The sequence below is a fragment of the Zootoca vivipara genome, chromosome 7, assembly GCF_965207765.1.
Source record: "Zootoca vivipara chromosome 7, rZooViv2.hap1.1, whole genome shotgun sequence".
NCBI lineage: Eukaryota > Metazoa > Chordata > Lepidosauria > Squamata > Lacertidae > Zootoca > Zootoca vivipara.
Window position 1 is genome coordinate 65,247,478 of NC_142590.1, and position 23,864 is coordinate 65,271,341.

Genomic DNA, 23,864 nt, shown 5'->3' on the forward strand with positions numbered 1-23,864 from the left:
AAGGGCATGTCTAGGAGGCGTTTTTGCCTCCCTTTTTTTGATGCTGTTCTGACTCTCATCAGCTTCTAGTCATCACTTTCCCTAAACTCCAAAAGCCCAGTGCTACATATTTTACTTTTAAGATGCTGGTCAGTGGCTTCTTCACAAACAGTTAATTGAATCTGGAGCATATGTCTTTAGACTCAGGTTTTATATTTTCTCTCTCTCCCTCTCTGACTTCTCAAAATATATTCTCTCAATTTTGCAGAGCGATTCAGTCATTGTCTCTTTTGCTGGTTTAATTACACATTGTCAACCGTCTTTTGCAATCTCTTTCCACATTATATTTAGCGGACAACAAAGAATCTGTTGGTGCCTTAAAAGATGAATGTGTCTGTTGTGCCATAAATATGAACCAGGGACTTCCTGGTCGTACTGCATCTAATCATCTAATTAGACCAGGTGCATTGCAAGACTTATTTTAAAAAGTGTTCCTGCTGAGCCTCTATAGTTGTTGGATAAACTGCTTTATCTTCGTCTTTAGAATTTTGTTAAGTTTGTGACTGGCACAATTGCCCTATGGATGTTGAAGCTGATGGTTGTAACATCTTGCCTCTGTAGGAAATGACCTCTTTCTTGTTGCGGTGCATGAACTGGGCCATGCCCTAGGCCTTGAGCACTCCAATGACCCCAGCGCCATCATGGCTCCTTTTTATCAATATATGGAAACGCACAACTTCAAGTTACCACAGGATGACCTTCAAGGAATCCAGAAGATCTATGGTAAGATGGTACCTGTTTTATTAATTGACATTGGCAGGATGCCAATTCCTCATCGCCTCCCATAAGCTCAGGCAACTTAAGGTACTGAAATATACAGATGTATATATTTATCTGGGATGTGTGGGCATATGGTGGCTGTGCCCATGTTGTTGTTGTTTTTTTAAATAAAGCTTATAGCAAGGGAGAGTGCACTTAAAATAACTCCCACTTATTTTCCATTACCAATCAATTGTTCGTGTAAATAAACCTCTTCAGGAAAATGATGAGGTTTGACACACTGCAGTAAAAACAAAGATGACTTCCAAAGCTGAACGGCAGTCACCTAAAACTGCCTCTTCCCATGTCTTGCACCTTGGTAACTGATAAACAGGGCACTCTTAGAATACTGTCATTAGGGAGCCTTGAGGCCTTTCCAGATGTTCACTGTGGGCAATGAACAGGGCACTGATCAGGTGAGCAGGATGCATATGAAGTGATTTTCCCTTGTAATTGCATGGGGAAATTGCATTTCCCCCTACTGCAATATGCTGCTGGCTGGTAATATGCCATTTCCATCCTGCACAACTGTTGTGAGTATAACCAACTAGTAGAATAGTTGCTCAAGCCCGACAAATATTTCAGTGTTCAGTCTTCCTCTTACTCCCTCCCCCTTCCCCAAAACTGCCAGCATTTTAATAAGTGTTTCGGACTGCAATATCAATATGGGAAGGAATTCTTAGCCAGATTTTAAAATGAAATAATTTATAGACTAACAATTCCAGCAATGCTGCCCTTTCTCCCATAGCAACACTCTACCACTGTTTGATCCTTTGCCTCCTTTTTCTGTTTTCATGTAGTTCTATGGACTACCCCTTTCCAGTACTAGAACACAAATCTTTACTGACAACCACCCTCCTTAAAATAACAATGAAGAGAAGAGCAGCAACACACACACACACACACAAACAAACAACAACAACAAACAAACAAACAAACAAAAACACAAAAACACACACACCCTTTCAGTGTTATTCTACTTGCAGCAAGCCAATACTTCCATTGCATGGGAATGGGATATTGTGGTGCTGGTGCTCTATCAAAGGTACCATGTAACAGTGTTCCAAAAAACTACATTGTGAGGGTTTCTAATACCTCAGTGATTATGACATAAAAATGAAAACTCAGTCAAGATGAAGAGTGCCCCATTGTCAGGATGTCACCACTGAGAAGGTTTTTCCCCTGGCAGCCAGCTCTGCTGTCTTCTGGATGTTGAAGAATAAGGAAAACAAATAGTAGATTACAACCAATATGTGGAGACAGGCAGTCCTTCAGGTACCCTGGCCCCAAGTTGTGAAGAGATTTAAAAGCCCAAACTGGCACTTTGACTCAGGAGTTACTGGTAGTGCAGTTGAACCGCCAAAATATGACCATAATGCCTAGTCTCAGTTAGCTCAAGAGCCTAGGGCTTGCCAATCAGAAGGTCGGCGGTTCGAATCCCCGCGACGGGGTGAGCTCCCGTTGCTTGGTCCCTGCTCCTGCCAACCTAGCAGTTTGAAAGCACGTCAAAGTGCAAGTAGATAAATAGGTACCGCTTCAGCGGGAAGGTAAACTGCGTTTCCGTGTGCTGCTTGGATTCACCAGAAGCGGCCAATAACGCGAGATGAGCACCGCAGCCCCACAGTTGGTCATGACTGGACCTAATGGTCAGGGGTCCCTTTACCTTTACAGGTGCTAGATTGCCAATGCCGTCAGTGTCTGAACAATCATCAGAGACGGACCCATGTATGAGATATTTCAGTGGCCTAATGTGGAGGTTCCTAGAATGCAGGAAAATAAATGGATAAGAATTTAAGTGATTGTCATGCATGTGCCATGCATGTGTGAATCAGCCCTCTTTATCATGCTGCCAAGTTGGCGGGGTGCAGAGTGGGGAGAGACTTATGATATACCCAGTGCAGTTGTGTGATTAAGTGGTCACCTGTATCCATCCAAATACACTACTTCTTTTGCAAAGGGGCCAACACTTTTTTCTTTGGCTCCAGCCTGAGACAGCTTCAATTTGCAGAATCTGGAGCTGGCTCCTACTGTTCACCACCTGAAAATAGCCACTTCCATCTTATACACCTCTCCTGACTCCAGCTATAGGACATACCTTTACAAGGTTTGTGGCTAAGGAATAGAAAGTATATGTATATACTACGTGAATTTGATGTATGCTTTTGTAGAGGGTTGCTTCTGAGGGCCTTATTGCTATGCAGTGAGAGCAGTTAGCTCTCATTGGGATTTCAGGTCCTGATATTCTATACAGCAGATACAGCAGCAAATTTTGGAAACAGTTACCGAGTTAAGGGGAACTTTAAAAACCTAGATTACTTGGGGGAAACCTTTAGCTTAGATAATGAAACTCTTGGATTAAGTTTTTGAGGTACTGGGATGCAAAGGACTAAAATAGGGTGGCTTTGGAGACAAGTTAGAGTCTTATCATTTATTAGATTTCCTACCTATCCTTCACCATGAGGTCCAGGGTAGGAAAGAGAAAGAATAATCATAAACTATGAGGTCCCTGGCAAATGGATGGGCCAGTTCCAATGCAAAGGTCAGGTGCTGTTGCTAGATGATGTTACACAAAAGTATGAGCATGATGATTGGGATGAGAGAGCACAACTGGTAAAGCATGAGACTCTTAATCTCAGGGTCATGGGTTCAAGCCCCACATTGGACAAAAGATTCCTGCATTGCTGGGGTTGGACTAGATGATGCTCGTGATCCCTTCCAACTATACAATTCTGTGATTCTGTGATCTAGAGCCAATACTTTTGACAGCAAGTTGAGGATGGTGATTATGTCTGTGGTGGAAGGAAAGATTTTGAGAAAAAATTGGGAAGGAGTGTTCAAACTTATGATGGTTTTTCAAATGATGGGTACAATATTCAAGCTGTTAATTGGTTTTCTCTCTTCCCTCTTTTTTTTTTAGGCCCACCTGCTGAGCCACTTGAACCCACTAGACCTTTACCAACCCTTCCTGTTCGTAGAATCCATTCCACTTCAGAAAGAAAGCATGACAGACATTCGAGACCTCCCAGACCTCCTCTAGGAGACAGGCCTTCTACCCCAGGCAGTAAACCAAACATTTGTGATGGGAACTTCAATACTGTGGCTCTCTTCAGAGGAGAAATGTTTGTTTTTAAGGTAATGAAAATCATCCTGTCAATGCTGTTTTCTCCCCCCCCCTTTTATGTTTAAAAATCCTTTATTCATAAATTCAAATAAAAATATACATATATTCAATTGAAACATACATAATCAAATAAAGAAAATACATACCAGCAGATTATGTCATAGACAGTTATTCGAAGTAATCATACATCACATTTCATAAAGAAGAAAAGAGAAAAAGAAGAAAGAAGAAAGAGAAAAGAAAAGAATTACTCCACAAATGGAATGTAGAGAATAAAGCAGAGAAGAAGAAAAAGAGAGAGAGAGAGAAATAGAAATACAGTACATTGCAAAATAGCATTGTACAACATTTGCAACTTCCACCGCTTCTCCGTACACTAGTTATCTCAGTATGCATGAAAGTAATCTGTCTTTTTATTATTTATTAAGTAATCTGTCTTTTTTATTATTTTATTATTTATTTATTTTCCATCATGAATATTATGGTTGTGTTTAGAACAACCTTGCAGGAATTGGAAAATGGGAGAACTATCAATGCTGTTTCCATTAATCTTTATATATTACAAATGCATGTACAGTATAATTAATTAAATGCCACCAGAATTTCTTGGTATTTTAATCTCTGCAGATTTTTTATTGGTAGATGTCACAAATTGTGGATTAGCTTGCTTCTTGGTTTGAAGAAATAATAATAAATTAGAATGTTTGTTGTGATAGTTGAAATAATGTGTTTCCTTCAGCAACACTTAAATTAAGTGAAACTTCTTAAATCTAGGACAAAAAAAATATCAATTTTTCACTTGCTTCCAAACAAGCCCTGCAGACGTAGATCCTGTTTTCAGCATTTGTCCTGATCAAGGAATCTTCTCTAGTATTCCAGAATTCTACCTTCTTAATGAACAATGTGTGTAGATCGGACGTGTGGATTGTATTCAGTTAACTTTTACTCAGAGTAGACACATTGGAATACATGAACATGACTAGTTTGTGTGCATTAATTTCAGTGGGTCTGCTCAAAGTAAAAGATGAACACAGCCCTCTGTGTGGTGTAGTGGTTAAGAGCGGTAGACTCGTAATCTGGGGAACCAGGTTTGAGTCTCCGCTCCTCCACATGCAGCTGCTGGGTGACCTTGGGCTAGTCACACTTCTCTGAAGTCTCTCAGCCCCACTCACCTCACAGAGTGTTTGTTGTGGAGGAGGAAGGGAATGTTAGCCACTTTGAGACTCCTTCGGGTAGTGATAAAACGGGATATCAAATCCAAACCACCACCACCTCCTCCTCCTCCTCCTCCTCCTCCTCCTCCTCCTCCTCCTCCTCCTCCTCCTCCTCCTCCTCCTCCTCCTCCTCCTCCTCTTCTTCTTCTTCTTCTTCTTCTTCTTCTTCTTCTTCTTCTTCTTCTTCTTCTTCTTCTTCTTCTTCTTCTTCGATTCACTCTAGTCCTGCTAGTGAATTTTATTTTGAGACATTTAACAACATAGAGAATATCATAAATAAGAAAGCACACTATTATTTTGTCTGGGGTAATGACTTGATAGCAAGAATAGCAAGAGAAGTTCTAAGCAGGGCAGGAAATTGAAGCTTTTTGAGGTGGCTGTTAGTGGCACTATTTGGCACTTTTTTTGAGGTGGCAGTTATTGCTTAGTAAGGCTGTTTTTTGAATGACTGGTGCCGAATATAAGATAACAAACAGAGGAGTCGTCTAATTCTACCTGAGAGGAACACAGTGATTGGAAAGTTAAAGGGATGTCTGATGTTAGTAAACCTGAGGGTGCTGCCATATTTTAAAATTAATTTCATCATGCAGGGCTGCCCCTGAAGCTGACCCAGAAACTCCAGCGGGTGCTGAATGCCGTGGCGAGGCTCCTTACGGAGGCCCTGCTGCGGGACCACATTCATCCAGTGCTTTACCAGCTGCACTGGCTCCCAGTGGAGTACAGGATCAGATTTAAGGTGCTGGTTTTGACCTTTAAAGCCCTATGCGGCTTGGGACCCTCGTACCTACGGGACCGCCTCTCCTGGTATGCCCCGTGGAGGACCTTAAGGTCCACAAATAACAATATTTTGGAGATCCTGAGCCATAAGGTGGCTAGATTGGCTTCAACTAGGGGCAGGGCCTTTTCAGTATTGGCCCCGACTTGGTGGAACACTCTCTCACAGGAGACCAAGGCCCTGCAGGATTTGACATCTTTCCGCAAGCCCTGCAATACAGAGCTGTTCCGCCTGGCCTTTGGGCTGGACTCTGTCTGACCACTATGTTTTTCTTCCCTTATGGTTTTGATTTGGGCCATTTTAAAATGAGGCTGCATTTTAAAAAATTTTTTAAAAAATTGGATTGTATTTTAATCTGCATTTTAATAGTTTTTTTTTCTTTTACGTTTTGTTGTGATCTTGTTGATGTCAGCCACCCTGAGCACGGCTCTCGCTGGGGGACAGGGCGGGGTATAGATAAAAAATATTTTTATTATTATCATAGCTGCCAAGTTTTCCCTTTTCTCGCGAGGAAGCCTATTCAGCATAAGGGAAAATCCCTTAAAAAAAGGGATAACTTGGCAGCTATGATTATTATTCATGTTGGAATCTGATGTAGACATTCAACCAGACTCTTATTTTTCCTTTTCCTTTTTAGGACCGCTGGTTTTGGCGTCTCCGTAACAATCGAGTGCAAGAAGGCTACCCCATGCAGATCGAACAGTTCTGGAAAGGGCTCCCTGCAAAAATTGATGCTGCCTATGAAAGATCTGATGGGAAATTTGTTTTCTTTAAAGGTAAACATTTTGAGGTTTTATCCAACACTGCGTGTGTGTACTTCCCCTTCCTGTTGTCCCCCAAATCTGCTCCAGAGGAAGGTAAAGTCCCATTGGCTGTAGCTGATTATAGATGTCTTACCCACCCTCCTCTCCCACTTTCTTGCCTAGGAGATAAATACTGGGTTTTCAAGGAGGTGACTGCAGAGCCAGGGTACCCACACAACCTAGTGGAGTTGGGCAGTTGTCTTCCCCGGGAAGGGATCGACACAGCTTTAAGGTGGGAGCCTGTAGGCAAAACTTATTTCTTCAAAGGAGACCGATATTGGAGGTATAATGAAGACAAGAGAGCAACAGATCCAGGCTACCCCAAACCCATCACTGTGTGGAAAGGAATCCCACAAGCCCCACAAGGAGCTTTTGTCAGTAAAGAAGGCTGTAAGTATTAAGTATGTGGCTTATTTAGCAGCTTAGTAGTGTTTAATAATCCTCCATGTGCTGAACTTTACATTCAGATTGTATTAAAGCCTGAACATTTACAAGATTGAAGACACATGTAGTTATGGACATTTACTTGCCCATATATCACATATCCACCCACCCCAAAGTAAACTTGAGGCAGATATTTGTTTCATAAAGGTAAAGGCATAGTACACGATATTCTTCTTATACTGGGTGATTGATTGGTTTTCATCTGAGTTTTTCTCTGATTTTATTAAAAAATAAATCATTTTTTCTTATCCCTATGAATGCAAGTACAGAAGCAAAAGTTATTTTCTTTGCATGGGGTAAGACAGATCCCCCCATGTTATCCAATATATATCATACAGACCATCTGTATTTCCAACATAACCACTCCTGCCATATGTAGAATATTTTCTCCCACCTGCACACCTCCAGAATATGTGAATGGCACAGAATGGAATAATATCTGTTTTCTTTTTCAGTTTATACCTACTTTTATAAAGGTAAGGAATACTGGAAGTTTGATAACCAGAGGTTGACTGTGGAGCCGGGATACCCCAGGTCAATCCTCAAAGACTGGATGGGCTGCAACCAAAAGGAGGTTGAACGGAGCAAAGACCGGCGGCTCTCTCACGATGATGTGGATATTATGGTGACTATAAACGATGTGCCTAGCACTGTCAATGCAATTGCAGTCGTGATCCCCTGCATTTTATCTCTGTGTATCCTTGTCCTGGTGTACACAATCTTCCAGTTCAAGAACAAGGAGGTCCAGCAAAGCGTGACCTATTACAGACGACCCGTACAAGAGTGGGTATGACGGGCTCACCAGCTCGTTTGGGCTGGCAAGATGGAAGAAGACGGTGGCGACTATTGAGGATGGTGGCAACAGGCTGCAGACATTTTAAAAAGGGGGAGATTGAAGGATAGCCTGCCAAACAAACATACATAACTCTTCAAGAGATTTAGATGAGTCAGAGAGAATTCTGGGACTGAAAGAACAGGAACAAAATTCAATTAAACCCAGGTGGCCTTGCACGGTGGAGCCGCTTTCCTTCTGACTGACTGCCTCAGTGCCGTGTATGTCTCGGTGTGACATTTTTCACCAACCCACTCAGTGAGTGTCAGAGACCTCAAGAGGAGTTTGCTTCAACCTTTTTTCAACTCACTCGAGCAATCTTCTTCAGTGCCCTCTTTTAAACCCAGCATTTGCCAGTGTAGCCAAACACCTCTCAACAAGTTGTTTTTTTCCTACACTTGTCTCATAAAAGAAAAAAAGAGATAATACTGTGGGACACAAAAGGAACACTTCAGGACCTTCTGAAGAAGACATTCTGAGGCTGAGTCATTCTGAAATATTTTAATTTATTACAGGAACCAGGCAATTACCTGGATACTGTTTTTTTTTTTTCAATACCTGCTGGTCAGATGTTTTGTACATTCATGGTGATTAGCTGATGTTCCCACTCTGCAATAGCAGACACATATAAAGAGCTCTTAGGAGATTATTCTGTGTAGACCACGACTTCAAACAGCTCTAAAGCCAGATCAAATCACAACAGCAACTAGGAACAGAAATTTGTGAATACAACCAGTCTGCAAGACTAAGCAATTGGGTTTGAACACTAACATGAATGCAGCCCTTAAAACTCTTGTTTTTAAGAACCTGTCATGTACTAAACATTTAAATGTCATATTACCACTATTTTAAGTTGGCAACAATAAATTAATTGTTACCATTATAAGATTAAAGGCAAATTCTGTGATACAGTATTTAAGAATGTAAGAAGGGTCCTGCTGAATCAGGCCAAAGGTCCATCCAGCCCAACACTGTTCTTTCAGTGGCCAATATGGTACTCTGCAAATACTAGTCCCCTTGATCCTTTTTCTTTTATAAATGGAGGCCAAGTGGCATGTACATTAGGATGCTTGACATTCTTTAACAAAATTATGATGAGAATTGTAGTTGCGGGAGTGCAGGAAAGGAGTGGCATTTAGAAGGAAATTCATGTTTTTAAAATCTGATTTGTTTATTCAAGAGGAATTCATATACCACTTAATCATGAGTAAGAGGTTATCCTAAAGATTGCAATTTAGAAACTTGTCTGGCAAATTCTCCAAAATGTATGAAGTAAATTGCAGTATTTTATAGTATCGGTGCTTAAATGATCTTGGTGTGCCACATGTATCTTTAAAACAAGAGAGAAAGCTGCAATTATCTTTTATACTACTACAGCGGATGACATTCACTAGTTGTGCTCTTGATGGCCTGATAGAAACTATCCAATTCTGCTTTCCAGGTAGGTATAAAAACTAAGTATTTCGGGTTTACGGTATTTATAGGCTAGACAAACCAAGTTGGTTTATTTTGATGCAGTATATTTTTGTCATTCTTGTTGGCAAGACATCAATCTTTTTGGCCGTTTCAGGAAATTCTCTACTTGCTGTTATGCTAGAGACCTATTGGAAATTATAGGAATGTAATCAGAGAAAAACCTTTTGGGGTTTTAATTTTTATTTTCATATCACAAATTCATGTTGCCAAAACTCTTAAGGACAACACCCAACATCACAGAGACTTTCTTTTCCTAATTTCTCCCCAAATCTGCTATGGAGGGTTCCCCAATCCTCTGGAGCAGATTTTGAGATGGGACAATCCATTTTGCCAACTGTGTCTGTTCTGCTAGTGGCCTGATCCCAACCTTTTTTATGCAAAAATAATGGAGATGCAGGGTCTATTGTGAGGACAGGTACTTATCTCATGTCCACTGACTGTAGTCTGCACATCCACTCTTGGCTTTCCACCCCCTCAAACTGGAGCAAAAATCATGAACTATTCAAGGTGGGGTTTCCATTCCCTCCCCAACAATTATCCATCAAATTGGTATTATGGGTGAGACACTGGATTGTCTCAGTTTTAGCATGTAACTAGAAGATACTTCCCTTATACTGTATTACCTTCACTTTCGGGTGAAAGTTTAGAAACGTAAAGCCATGTAATACTTTAAAGCGGATACACTTAATACATTTGATGTTGCCTTGAAAGCTCATGCCACAATAAGGCAGTCTGTAAGGTGCTACAGCATTTTGCCTTTTTTGCAGCTATTCAGGATGGCAAGCATGGTTTTTAGATAGGCCATGTTGACTTTTATCAGTGCATGCAAGGAGTTGCTTCTGTGAACCAACATAAACCTCAGTAAATTGTGTGGTTTGCATGCAATCACTATTAATACAATGAACCTGAACAGATGTGAAAGTGCTACAAACAGTGAAATGCAGGTTGACAGTACTTGCTCATATGCATTTTACCACCCCAATCCAATACTGATTTATATGTGAATTTAATTGCAGCACTGCAAAGGCTTCAAATAGTTGGGCAGAGTAAAATATCCATACAAGTTGCAAGCTTGGGACTTGGCTATTCTATGGAACTCTTAATATGGTTTTGTTGTGCACCCAGGAATAACTTTCACACTATCAAGCTTCCTTTCAGCACAATTCCAAACACTTGTCCAGTAGCACCTTAGAGACCAACAAAGTTTGTTCCGGGTATAAACTTTTGTGTGCATGCACACTTCTTCAGATGGTATCTTGGTTGGTCTCTAAGGTGCTACTGGACATTTTAAAAATTTATTTCTGACTGCGTCAGACCAACATGGCTACCTACCTGAATCTAATTCCAAACACTGCTACTGTTCTGAAATTACTCACCTGAGAAGCATAAAATTTCCAGAGCAAATACTTGATATAATCTAGAAGTTGCATAACTGTCTTATGGCAATCCATCTTTGCTTTAAAAATAATTAAAATGGTCCCTAAAGCTTTATCTGCTTTAAACATCATGGAAGCCTCCTGCTAATAGCTGAGTGGTCCCTATGTAACACACTACCAAGATCACATATGGTACGGTATTAACTAGATTTATTTTTGCCCCATATCGAATTCTGTCAGACTACCCACTTATTTAAAATATGCTGCCATCATATGGACTCAATAGGATTTTATCCTTGTCTTGCAGCTCTGCTTTGAAAACACATCCTTGCCGATACTTGGTCTTACCCTAGTACCGAAAATTTTATTCTACAATGTTACTGTATCAATCTGTTATAATGTCCCACCTCATTATTATTTGAGTCATATCTAAATTTTATAAAATCACATTATTTATTAATTCCTTATCTACACTGTTATGTATGAGCTAAATCTACTTGCGTTACAATGCAAATCGACACATTTATTAAAGGAGTTTGTCATTTTGCCATACCACAAAAAGTGCTCATGAAATCACACACCAGCACATTTATTAAATGAGTTTGTCATCTTGTCATACATTTTTAAATGAATGCTTGTCAGGACACCTGAACAGCATCTGTTGTTTCCAAACTCTAAAAATTTGAGACTGGCCAGTTTATTACAATTCCAATAAATCTGCCAGCTCCTAAGGTGTTACATTTCTGGTTCTCCTAGATTTCAGAGTTTTTGTTTTTTGCTGTTTTCAGGCAGAAATATTTTGCTTTTCTAATCTGTTGATGGGAGCTTGTTTCTAGATTCCACACTTAAGGTGTTAAATGTATTTTCCACTTCTTCCATATTCATAATACTTGTTTTTTTAATCAAGTAGTCTCTTTCCAACTGGTTACTGCATAAGTTATTTGTTTCCCTTTTCTTAAACATTCTACCCATCACTCTTGCTAACAACACATTTAAATGCTGCTGCAGGTTACATTTGCTTCACAAAGCAGTCTGGCCACTCTCAGAAAAATAGCCACATGGCAGAAGAAAATATCTAGTCCTCTGTGCACACTCAATCTCTTAGTTGTCATCTGTGGGCCAGATAGCTAAATAAAATGCTACTGCACTCACATCTGGGATACAGTGGTTTAGCCATTATTATTCAATGTGGCTGTACTTCAAGGCATAGTCATATAGATGCTAGGTATTTACAAGACGTTCCAATGTGAGCATGTATGGTGAGTGCAAGTGTGTGTGTGTGTGTGTATACATGCTTGAAAGCTGTTGCAATAGGGCATTTTGTGTAACGTTAGTAAGGAAGTACTATAGCTATAAAGGCGCTTTCAATAGTCTATGCTAAGAACTTGTTACCTATTATTTATTTATTGCTGCCCTGGACCACTACAGTTCATAAAGAAAATTTGTTGTGAGCTGAACACTTTATTGTTGCACTAGATTCCCTTAACAGCATCAGCGTGTAAGAACTGCAAAACCTCACTATTGTGGGAGGTGGGGAAAGTAATATATTTGGGAAATAATGTAAGCAATAGTGCAAGGCTGGAGGATTACATGTGTAATACAGAAGCAAGAAACCGGTGGCCCTTTAGATGTTATTGGACTCCCAACTCCCGCCAGCCTAGCCAATAATCAGAGATTATGGGAGCTGTATTTTAGCACTGTCTGGAGGATCAAAAGTTCCTCACGCCAGTGCAATACACCTTCAGCTGCTTTTAACTTGCACCATCCTTCATTACTGGGATGTGTTTGAGCTAGATGTAGTAAAACATGGAGTAGAGCATGCTGGATCACCTTACAAAGGAAGACAAGGGTGATTTTGTAATAGCCAGGAACAATGAGAAAAGACAGGTGGCACAATTGAAACAGGTACTTTGGCCAGTAAACTGCAGCAGGGAAAGAAAAAGCTATGAAATCATAAAGTAGCTATGGTAAGCTTTCAAGCAAAGGCCAGATTGTTTAACAAAACGTATGTGTTCTTTCAGATCCCTTAAGTTTGATGCAGCCCTTATCCCTAATATTGAATTCCAGTATCAATGTCCAGAACAACCGTTTCTAGCTTTAAGGTTTATTAGTTTTAACTGCCTTTTGCATTAAACCTCAAGTGACACCATCACCTACTTCCAAGGATTGCTTCTATCGCTGTGCAACAAAGCAGAGCCTCATAAGAGGCTTAAGATACAGGTTGCAAAGTAGTTTCTTATGACTGAATTGTTAAGGAAGTGTGCATACAACGAAGAGGTCAAAATAAATTATTTCCACCCAGGCTATTTTCACAGATAAAGGCCAGTGTAATTTCAGAGAACTGCTAGCACATGTTGGCTTTACAGAATTACAGGGATACGGGAAAAAGCTCCATGGCTTATTTCAGTCCTTTTAACAGGAAGTGTCTGACTACCAAATTTACATAAGACAGCTACATTAATCTAGGCTGCAGGCTATGTAAAAATGATCCAGTAGAAATCCCAGCTGTGTCTGATCAAGAAATGATAGCTGGTTCAGGCACATGCTGGTGAATACAGAAGAAGAAAACAATTTTGTTTGTTTTTTAAACCATTATTACAGGTAATGACATTTTAAAACATTTTTCTAAAACATACACTCACAATTTGAAAATTATCTCATGAATTAATGAAAGCAGGCCAAATTAGCAGAAGTAACAAAAGGGGGCACAGGTGTGTAACATTGTAGTTTAGAAATGCTGATTGTTGTATACCCTTCCGCGTCTAGGTCTGCAGAGTAATAAACAGAGCATTTACTTCAGTGAGCAATCAAAATCATAATCTGGCCTTCAGTGCTTCTGTGGTGGTCAGGGAGTAGCAGATCATGTCAAGCTAAAAAAGGAAACAGAAATGAAGGTTAGCCAAAAATACTTTTGGGGCTCCAGCAAGGCTGTCTTATTTTCATCTCCGTCATCTAAAAAACCAGGCAAGGTGCAACAGAGAATTCAAAACCTGTCACACTAATTGGACTGCATTGTGAAGGTCACAAACTGGATGCATGTAGAAATATCAGCTATACAGCCATGTCAGTACTGAATTCTCACAATGTTCAGGAGATTAGACATACCACATACAGGCAAAGAGTCCAGTGGCTTCCCACTTTATTCACTGCCCCTTTTTGGCCATTCCATAAGCCAGTAGCAAAGCACAATGTGCTCACACAGGTAGCAGATACACGAGAAGCTGCAAGGTTTTTTAAAAAACTTACAAAGTTTATTATTCTTGAATCGAGTCGTGGATCAAGTCACTGCAAATATTAATTACAGGCACATCGCCTGCATACACTTACACACATCCCACTTGCATGCCTCACAATCTTTTTGCAACACAAAACAAATGTTTATGTGGGTCGTCACAAAATAGATAGGCCTTGCCTCACTCGGGACTTTTGCCTGCAAGTTGCTCTGGGCTGCTGCCTTGAGTGAGGGAAGGTGGCCTTTGATTGGCCAGCATCACAGGGCACACCCATCCTGGCAACAGTTCTGCTGGGTGTCCTTCTCAGCCCTCATCCTCTGTGGCCATCCACCACTACGTGCGCTAGCTCCCATTAGGCAGGCTTGGGACAGGCCAGGCAGCGGCCCTGAACGATCTCCAGGATGACTCTCTCTCCTTCCTGCGCTCCCCCCCAATTAAAGTGGTTTGCTCCCCACTTTATCTAATTTCACTTATGTGCATGGGCCCCCAAAATGTAACCCTCACGTAAGTGGAGTGAAAATGGTGAGTAGGATATACAGAAAAAGTATTCCCTTTGCAAATGATGAAAGTGGTACTATAACTTCTAGCAGATCAGTTTCACAGACCGTGATAAGCAGGTGAAAGTATTGAGACAAATGAAGAAAATGAACTACAGTATAATCACCACCATTTATGATTAATGATAGGAAAGTTATAATAAGCAAAATGAGAATCCAGGCAGCCACCAACCTTGAGGCATTTACTGGATTTGTGAGAAAACCTACCTGTCAATCAAAGAATCTCTCATAGTAGTAGCAATGGTACTTGGCTGTGATTCATTGAGTTTAAAGACACTCTCAATAACAGATAACTCTGTGCTGGTTGTGTCCAGGCCACAGAAGGCACACCAGTCATTCACAACCATTCCAGCTGCAATCACCTCACTGCCACGGTTAACAGTTCCAGCCTGGTAAAAAAGAGAGACATTCATGACAGTACCTCTGGCTAAGAGAGATTTTTTTTTGTCATGCTCATCTATAACGGCAATACCCAATGCACCAATATCAGAGTTAATACCTCCCACCACCCAGGGTTGGATGTATTATGAGCCAGAAGTAAAGTATATGTAACTGATAATTTAGTTTGGAACCATTAGCCTTGAATACTTTTTAGTGGAAAGGCAGGATAGAAGTATTTTAAGTAAAATATTTGAAAAGGCAATAGAAGCCAAGCCCTCCAGAACCAGGAAGGCATATGTAAGTTAGCTCTTTATGTTTTACCATCATTTCAAAAATAATATAGCCCAGCATTCAGAAACATCAGAAAAGCCAGGCCCCAATTCTCCTGCCCATAATTCTCATTGAGTGGCCTTGAGGAATCCACTGGGTCTTGGCAAACAATTTACAGCACAAGTGCTCATCTATTGTGTGGAATTTAAACACAGGGTGTGTTTCTGTTTTGGGATTCTGCACTTCCGCACCCCATTCCATGTAGGCTCCAACTACACATAACATAGATTTCTGCATGTTATTCTCCACTTGTTTCAATCATTTAAGACTGGAACCAGCTCCACCTATGCAGAAAATGGGTGGCTTAACCCCTTACAGCTTAAAACCACTCTATGTGAGCTGTTTCCCCCCCCAGTTTGGGGGACAAATATACATGTAAGATATGGAAGTTTCATATCACAACCCCATCCCCTGACTCCCATGGCTGAGAAAGCAACTTGCTAAGAAGGGACCAGAGAGGATAGAGGATAGAGTTAACCTCATTTTCCTCACACCCACTTTTGCTCAGAAACAGGCTGCCCAGGCTGCTAATTAATATGTAGAAATAATCATCAATGTCTGTGATCAACATAACCGTTAATGTACACATCACTTTTCAGTGTTAGCTATAGTAACTGATAAGGGACGCGGGTGGCGCTGTGGGCTAAACCAGAGCCTAGGGCTTGCCGATCAGAAGATCGGCGGTTCGAATCCCCGCGATGGGGTGAACTCCCATTGCTCGGTCCCTGCTCCTGCCAATCTAGCAGTTTGAAAGCATGTCAAAGTGCACGTAGATAAATAGGTACCGCTCCAGCGGGAAGGTAAACAGTGTTTCTGTGTGCTTCTCTGGTTCGCCCAAAGCGGCTTAATCTTGCTGGCCACATGACCCGGAAGCTGTATGCTGGCTCCCTCGGCCAATAAAGCAAGATGAGTGCCACAACCCCAGAGTCGGTCCTTTACCTCTATAGTAACTGATAAGATTCTCTTCACAGTCTGTGGACTCTAAAATGCAGACAATTAGGGTAAGTGAAGAATTGAATCAAAACAAGATTGGCACTCCAAAGTTCTCTTTACAGAATTCCAGGAGAAGCAGCATCAAAAGCTTTTATCCCTTTTAAGTCAGTTTCTTAAGAGGGGTACTTGTCAAATAGCTCTAGTCTGATCCTTTTGAAACCAATTATAATCACCAACACTGTATGCAGCCAATGTAACAATGGCACTTTGACATTTTTCATTTAATCAATGTTATTCCCAAAGCACATTTCAAACCCCTCTCCCCAAGACACTCTAAAACACTCAGTCTTGGGTGTCTTCCAAGTCATTAAGCATTTCTTGTTAATGTAAACATTCACTCAAATTCTTCATTGCTCTTCATACACATTTTTCTGTTTTGGGAAAAGAGAGTAATCTTGTGCTTTTATACATTGCCCAGCATCATACTAAGGAATGGTTAGAACTGGCATTAGAAAGCGATCTCATGTTTTGAATTGGCCAGGGTGTGGCTATGGTATCTCAGTCATAAATACAGAGGGTATGGTCTCTGATCTCAGTCTTCTTAGACCACTACCGTGTTTCTCCGAAAATAAGACACCGTCTTATATATTTTTCCTCAAAAAAACAACACTATGGCTTATTTTCAGGGGATGTCTTATTTTTTCCTCCTCCTGCCGTGGCCGGCATGGCTGCTGCGCCTATCACTTTGTCTTATTTTCGGGGTATGGCTTATATTCCTTGAATGCTTAAAAATCCTGCTATGGCTTATTTTATGGCTACGTCTTATTTTCGGAGAAACAGGGTACATAGGGGTGTTGGGGGGGGCTGACAACTCAAACTCAGCCTCTTAACTGCTTCACAGTGTAAGAAAACTGGGCACTCAAAAAAAATTCAACAAAAAGAGTAGTTACCACAAGTGGGACTTGTAGCAATGAGGAGAGCTCATCCTGGTCTTCAATGGAAGTCTTGGGGTGCACAAGTCCTCCCTGGTTGCTGAAAGCACAATAACTTCCCACCAGCACTTGTTCTGCTACCGTCTGCCTAAATACTTCCACTTTTAGTACGTCTGCTAAAATCTCTTCTGTCTCCTGTAAAAAAAAAAGAGGGAAATGTTTAAAACCAGCACTGTACACATTAAACATTTCCTAATTAATTAAAATCAAATGCTAAATCAATTTATCACGTTAAGAAATGTACATATGATCACAATATTAATACAAAGGCCTTTTTGAGAACTAAACTCACAGTTTAATAAACAAACACCACCACTCATGTTTAGAAGAGCCTGTGTTTAGATACTGGCCGTGGAAGGGCTGTTGCTCTGTGAGTGCACCACCAGAGACTTGTGGAAGGTCTCAGATTTAATTCAGGGCTGAGGAAGACCCCTGCCTTCAACCATGGACAGCCACGGCCAGTCAGTGCAGACAGTACTGACTTCTGTGAACCAATGAAATAGAATGGCTTCCTAGGTTGCTAGGTGATTTCAACTGAGCACAATCAGTTTCCATTGCCTCTGAGTATAGACTCTCAAGTCAGTAGTGATCAATAGCACACAGCATGTAGTTCTTACTGCTAGAAGGAAAGCCATATTAAAAGGATTTACTACTAGAATGGAATTAGCATGCTGCCACCACCAACTTTTATATCGTAAATCATCCTGTGATCCTCAGCTGAAAGGCAGTATAGAAATTTAATAAAATAAAAAATAGTTTAAATGACAACTCCTTTCTTCCATTCTGCCAACTGCCTCTGTAACTATGTCTCTGGCATCCTGCCTTCCAGTTGTCGTAAAATTCAGCCGATGGTGTCAAGGGCCCAGAAGAGAGGATGCCAGAGTTCGCAGGCAGCTCAACTGCTGAACCTTGTGTGGAAGAAGGGGGCTCCCTAAACTACTATCACTACTTAACATAAGTAGCGGTAGCATGCTAATTGCTGAAAAATTCAGATCAAAATGAACTCATTTACTCTGTCAATGTCCGGATGGACAAGTGCTACATAGTCATTGCACGTAGTGACATTGCCCAAGGCAGAGAGGCGCTCTTCCACTCGCTGAATTCGTACAGAGTCTGGAAGACTGTTTCGGATGTGCTGAAGCTCCTGGTCCGTGGTATTGTTTGGGACTAACAAGCCATGCCTGTTTCCTAAAAGAAAAGGGATGGGGAAGAAAAAAGACACAATTCATGATTCAGGAGTAACAGGTCTTTAATTTTCTCTCCCCCAAACCCGGATGCCATAAAGCAACGAATGAAAAAAAAATCATTGGTTGAGTTCACAGGTCGTAGTAAACAATAGTTAACTGTTTACCATGAACAGACAGATGACTTCACTACTCCCCTAGTGGTAGCCGGAACAAACCATGATCCCTGGCTTATGTAGGAACTGGGATGTGTGGTTTCTTTTGCTCAAACAATTGGGAAGACAAGAACAACACTGACCTAAGATTATGGTTTGTTTGAAGAAACACAAACAGTCACTACCCAGAAAACAAATATTGGGATCATGGTTTGAAGCTCCCATTTGCACTAGGGAAGAAAAAAAGTGGGGCCACCTGCATGTTCACTGTAAACTATTAACTGTGTGAACTCTGCCACAGAACCACAGAAATTGATCTAACCCAACTTCCTGTGACACCTTTCTTGCTGTTAATGGAGTACAGAAATGCATTCACAAAGCAAATAACTACAGACATGAATGCAAGTAAACCAAGCCATATACTCCCACCCCAGTACAGGGTCATTGAATACTCATTCAGATATATAAAATATTATATAATAAATGCAATATATCTAGCTAACAAACTAGTGTCAGAAGAACTAAGTTGTTAATTTACATAATTTAAAACAAGTTTATATATATATTTTAAATATACCCTGTGTTTCTGCTAGATAATAGGTTTCTAAGCCACAAGAAACATTTTTTTTAAAAAAAGAAAACAGTGAAAATAGTCTCCACCTTTAATTTTTATTCCTGGACCTGGAGTACTCTTCTTGGGAATTGGACATTCTGCAGCTGCTAGATATTCCTGGAAACAGTGGTGACTTAAGTTGCAAAAGGACAGTGATATTAGCTATCTGCTTCCCAGCTCTTAGATAACATTATGTAATACTTTAACACTAATAACAGTATACTACCATCAGTTCACATTGCTGTTTACTGTTAATATTAGTATTTTTCTCTTCCTTTTTCTTCTTTATTTCACTTTCCTCTTTCACTGGCCCCTCCCTTTTCCTTGTTAAATTTGTGGTTTACACAAAACCAGGAAACTGCCTTATGCTGCATCAAACCACTGGTCCATCCAGCTCAGTGTTGTCTACACTGACCAGTGGCGGCTTTCCAGAGTTTCAGGCAGGGGACATTTCCCGCCCTACCTGAAGATGGTGGAGATTGAATCTGGGAAGCAGATGCTGTATCACTGAGCTACAGCATTTATATTTTAAAAAGGATTCAGACAACCCGACTGGAGAATGCAACTTACCCACACACATCCTGCCAATGATCCGACATCCGGCAATTGAAGCATGAACTACAGGGATGGTATCCGAAAGCTCCCCTTCAAACACACTAAAGCACAGCAGAATGAAAATTGTAAAACGGTAGTCGAATAAAGGAGACGCTTGTGCAAGGATAGTCAGTCACATGAGCCTCCTGCACCAAATACAAATAGCTCTTGCAGCACCTTAACAACTAACAGAATTATCCTGGCATACGGCTTTATTGTGGCATAAACCAACATGGCATGACATGAGCTTGTTGCTAAACTGGAAGAACCCAGGTAAGCAAATTTATCAATTTAAGAGGCAAACAGCCTTTGACGAAAACAGAGAAACCAACCAACAATAATGGGTCAGTGACTCTCTTTCAATGCTGGAGATGGACTCTGAACTCCATTCCATCTCTTGTCATTCTCCAAGGCTCAAAAAGAAGAGACGATCCAAAATTGCAGGTATATAACAACAATTTATTTCTTATACCCCACCCATCTGACTGGATTGTTGCAGCCAGTCTGGGCAACTCCCAACAAAACACAGGGGTCGAGGACGCATCAAATATTAAAAGCTTCCCCAAACAAGGGCTGCCTTCAGATATCTATGAAAAGTCATACAACTGTTGATCTCTTTAACATCTGACGGGAGGGCGTGCCACTAGGCAGGTGCGACTATTGAGGAAACATCCAGAAGGCCCTCAGTGCTGGACCTCAGTGTCCTTCAGGTAGACAGGGTGTTGGCCATTTAGGGCTTTAACGGTCATCACCAGTACTTCGAGTGGTGCTCAGGCCGGGAGAGCCACACTAGGACACTAGTGTGATGTGGTCCCACAGTCACCAGCGTGGAAGCAGCATTCGGGATTAACAGTTCAAAACCTGCCACCCATAACTTGCCCAGCGCCTTAATGGATTCCCGCCTAGATTTAGCAATATTCGGGGGGGGGCAGGGAAAGAAGCCCGGCTGCCGTGGAATCAGAGCGGCAGCTTCCTTTTCACGGGTCAGGCCTGGCTCTGCGCAGGGATCTCTCTGGTTTCAGGTCCGAGTTCGGAGATCGAAAGGCAGGAGAAAGGGGTGACAGAAATAGCCTGGAGAGACTCGAGGCGACCAGGCTGAGAGGAAGGACTTTTGGGGGGGGGGGTTACCTGTAGAAGCCCTCTGAGCCCCCGATGGCCACCAGGCAGTAGGCGTTCGTGAGCTTGGCGAAGCAGCCGATCTCGTTGTTGTTCTCGAAGCTGGCCCGCACCGCCATTGCTGTCAAAGAGCCCCCGAGCAGAAAGCAGAGAGAGAGGAAAACCGCCCGACGTCGTCGCCCTTCGCCCGTTTCCTTAGACACGCGGACAGGCCGCAAGCCCCGTCGCCCGGAAACACGCGGCGACGTCACTTCCGCTTCTTCTTAAACGCAGAAGCACGTCGTGCGTACGGAGGCCTGATTCCGGGGGTGACTTTGGAGTTTTGGTACCTCGCCTCCTCCGTCTGTAGAAGAAAAAAAGTAACTCGAACAAAACAGCGGAGAAATCCTGGGTTTCCACCGTGTTTGTGACTGGGCATTAACGTGCCCCACATCCCCAGTAAAAAAAGAAAGAAAAAAGTTCCAAGTTTTAATTTAATGTGGAAAAAACACTGCAGTATGCAAATGAGCGCTGAATTCGGGCGTCGAGAGGGCGCGAGGGGAAAATGTAAGGAGGCTGGTCTTCGTTGCAATTGGATGGGAACTTCCTGTGAGGGAATTTTTTTGTTGGGTATCCCCATCAGTCTGGCCTCTAACGCGCAATAATAGTAATGGGTTGCACACCAGGACTGGCTTTAACAGCTCTTTCAACCCCTACAACCTGTAGTTGTGGAAATAATGAATTTCGTTTGTACTGGTAGGGATTGTTTCTTTGAAAGTTTACAAGCGCCAAAATGAAGTAAGATCTGGGTTTGAAAGAGCGGGCACTTTCTGTTGCTATATATTTTCTTTTTCGGTGCTGCTGACCAATCGCAGTTACAAAATACTTTCTACTCCCATCGATTCTAAAGCAGCTCCCATTGAGGAGAGGCTGCAGTTCAAACCTGGAAATTCCCCAATCCAGATGAATCACTTTTCAGTACAGTATCTCTGATTGCCACCTGCCTCCAGGTTGCCAGAGGCCCTGACCCTTTCCCAACACGACTTGGTGCTGAAAAGGCTTTCTCTCAACGTTGGGTAATGGAAAGAAGCAAGGCTTTTTTTCAGCCAGAACTTGCTAGAACTCAGTTCCAGCACCTCTCAGATGAGTGCCATTGCCATTATAAGAGAACGAAGGAGGTGTTCCTGGTGAGTTCTGGCACCTTTTTCTTTAGAAAAATAGCACTGGAAAGGCGGACATTAAGCATCATATTTTTTGGTCTGCGAGGTAGGCAGAAGACCACAGGTCCGCCTTAAAAGGAGTGGTGAGGGACTTTGTTGTCACAGAGTGGTTGCAGCTCAATGTTCTTCTCTGAGGGGTTGTCTACACTGGAGTTTAATGGGAATTTAAGGTTGCTTATGTCTCTGTTTATTTAGCAATGCCCTCATGATGCCCTCCCCATTTAGCCCCTATCTCACACATTCTCACTTGTAAATCTGGGTTCTCTTAATCTGAGAATAAGCCAAAAGGGGGAAACAGTGTGTGTGTTGCCAAACCAGTCAGGGCCAAAGGGATTGGGATGGGACGGCGGCTGCTGCGATGTTGGACTCAGTAAGACACCCAATCCCTGCAATCCAGTGGTTCTTGCATGGGCATGATGCACTAGATCAGGCATCCCCAAACTGCGGCCCTCCAGATGTTTTGGCCTACAACTCCCATGATCCCTAGCTAACAGGACCAGTGGTCAGGGAAGATGGGAATTGTAGTCCAAAACATCTGGAGGGCCGAAGTTTGAGGATGTCTGCACTAGATGTTAATTCATTAGCATCATCTAAGTTGGAACACCTGAGAACTGTAGCACCTTTGCTTCCCCAGAGCCTCCTGCATCTGCTACCTGCAGCCCAGTAGCAAAGTCTCGACTTTAAAGGGAGAAACATCTGGCTACTTCAGCATCCATTTTCAAGCCAGAAGATTAAGCAGCAGAGAAGTTACTGGTATCATGGGCTAGGAGTTAGCTTTGCCTGCTAAACAGCCCAAAAGGGGAGAAGGTGGAGTGACTCCACTTGCAGCTGATCAGCTTTCAATGATACAGAGGAGAAGGCGCTGATAAGAAACAGCTGGCTTCAGCCTTCTTAAGCAGAGCATCCTGCTGCAGTCAGTAGTTCCTGGCCCTACTTTGCTGCTTCCTGTTCCTGGACCATCTGACCACATGGATTGCTGTTCATCCGACCCTAGGACTGGACCTGACTTTGGATGATGACCCTGCCTCCAGGCAAGTAAACCCTTGAGACTCTTCTGGTTCACTGGTCTCCCATTCCATTGAGCTCTGCACATTGTTGCTCAGTATGAGACTGTAAGGAAACTTATCCCATATATAAACCTTTATCCTACTCTAATACCTCCTATTCTAGTGACGGTGCAGTTTGCACATCACTTTAAGCCATATTTAAATTATCATTTAAAGGTGAATGCACAGTGTGCTGCTGTTCAGAGAGAAAATCACGGCTGATCCACTCCTCCTCTGCTGTTGCACCCTCCCCAAAATCTCTCCCATCAAGCCCAGAAAACTTGGCTGAACTAGCGCAGCTCTCAAGCAACACACCTAGTCTTGATTTTGAGAAATAACAGGCATTGGTGGTGACAGCCTGCTTCTCTCTACTAAGTAAGAGTTCAAGTTAGTCAAAGCTAAATGTGTGTCACTGATTTCAGATTGTTAAGCATGTAATTAACCCTCCTACTGAAATCAGTGGAACTTCCAAGTGTGTAACTTTGGACTGTGACCTAACTCTGTTCCATTGACTCAGGTGGAATGACGTATTCTAGGATTGTGTAAATCCTTTGTTAAAATCTGGTTGACCACCTATTTGGGATAAATACAACATGTCTTCATGTAATTAAACACACGCACATGGCACAGTGTCAAGGAATTCAGAATTCAGGTCGTATAGGCTGCTGTTCAGGACATTTCCAGGCATCTAT

General features: G+C 41.9%; 3 protein-coding genes across 5 annotated transcripts in view; 2 read left to right on the plus strand and 1 right to left on the minus strand.

Moving 5' to 3' along the window:
* The window catches only part of MMP24 (matrix metallopeptidase 24), a 41,881-nt gene extending 31,971 nt beyond the window's left edge, over window positions 1-9,910 (plus strand). For both annotated transcript variants that reach the window (XM_088673427.1, XM_035122195.3), the window contains 5 exons: window positions 601-762; window positions 3,716-3,930; window positions 6,546-6,684; window positions 6,835-7,101; window positions 7,611-9,910. In XM_088673427.1, coding sequence (XP_088529553.1) covers window positions 601-762; window positions 3,716-3,930; window positions 6,546-6,684; window positions 6,835-7,101; window positions 7,611-7,948 — 1,121 coding nt within the window. In that variant the 3' untranslated portion in view covers window positions 7,949-9,910. The remainder of the gene's footprint in view (window positions 1-600; window positions 763-3,715; window positions 3,931-6,545; window positions 6,685-6,834; window positions 7,102-7,610) is intronic.
* A 1,502-nt stretch (window positions 9,911-11,412) lies between these two features.
* On the minus strand, window positions 11,413-21,150 carry EIF6 (eukaryotic translation initiation factor 6). 2 transcript variants are annotated; one of them, XM_035122202.3, is made up of 7 exons: window positions 20,940-21,150; window positions 19,788-19,873; window positions 19,265-19,350; window positions 18,278-18,453; window positions 17,224-17,400; window positions 14,837-15,018; window positions 11,413-13,709 (listed from the first exon to the last, which is right to left on the minus strand). In XM_035122202.3, the coding sequence occupies exons 2-7, from the start codon at window positions 19,814-19,816 to the stop codon at window positions 13,700-13,702; spliced, it is 660 nt and encodes a 219-aa protein (XP_034978093.3). In that variant the 5' UTR covers window positions 19,817-19,873; window positions 20,940-21,150; the 3' UTR covers window positions 11,413-13,699. The 2 variants fall into 2 exon arrangements, with proteins under 2 accessions (XP_034978093.3, XP_034978092.1); XM_035122201.3 differs by lacking the exon at window positions 19,265-19,350.
* A 1,877-nt stretch (window positions 21,151-23,027) lies between these two features.
* CEP250 (centrosomal protein 250) overlaps window positions 23,028-23,864 on the plus strand; it is a 136,735-nt gene continuing 135,898 nt past the window's right edge. Inside the window, exon 1 of the mRNA XM_035122190.3 lies at window positions 23,028-23,157. The gene's annotated coding sequence lies outside the window, so the exon portion shown is untranslated. The remainder of the gene's footprint in view (window positions 23,158-23,864) is intronic.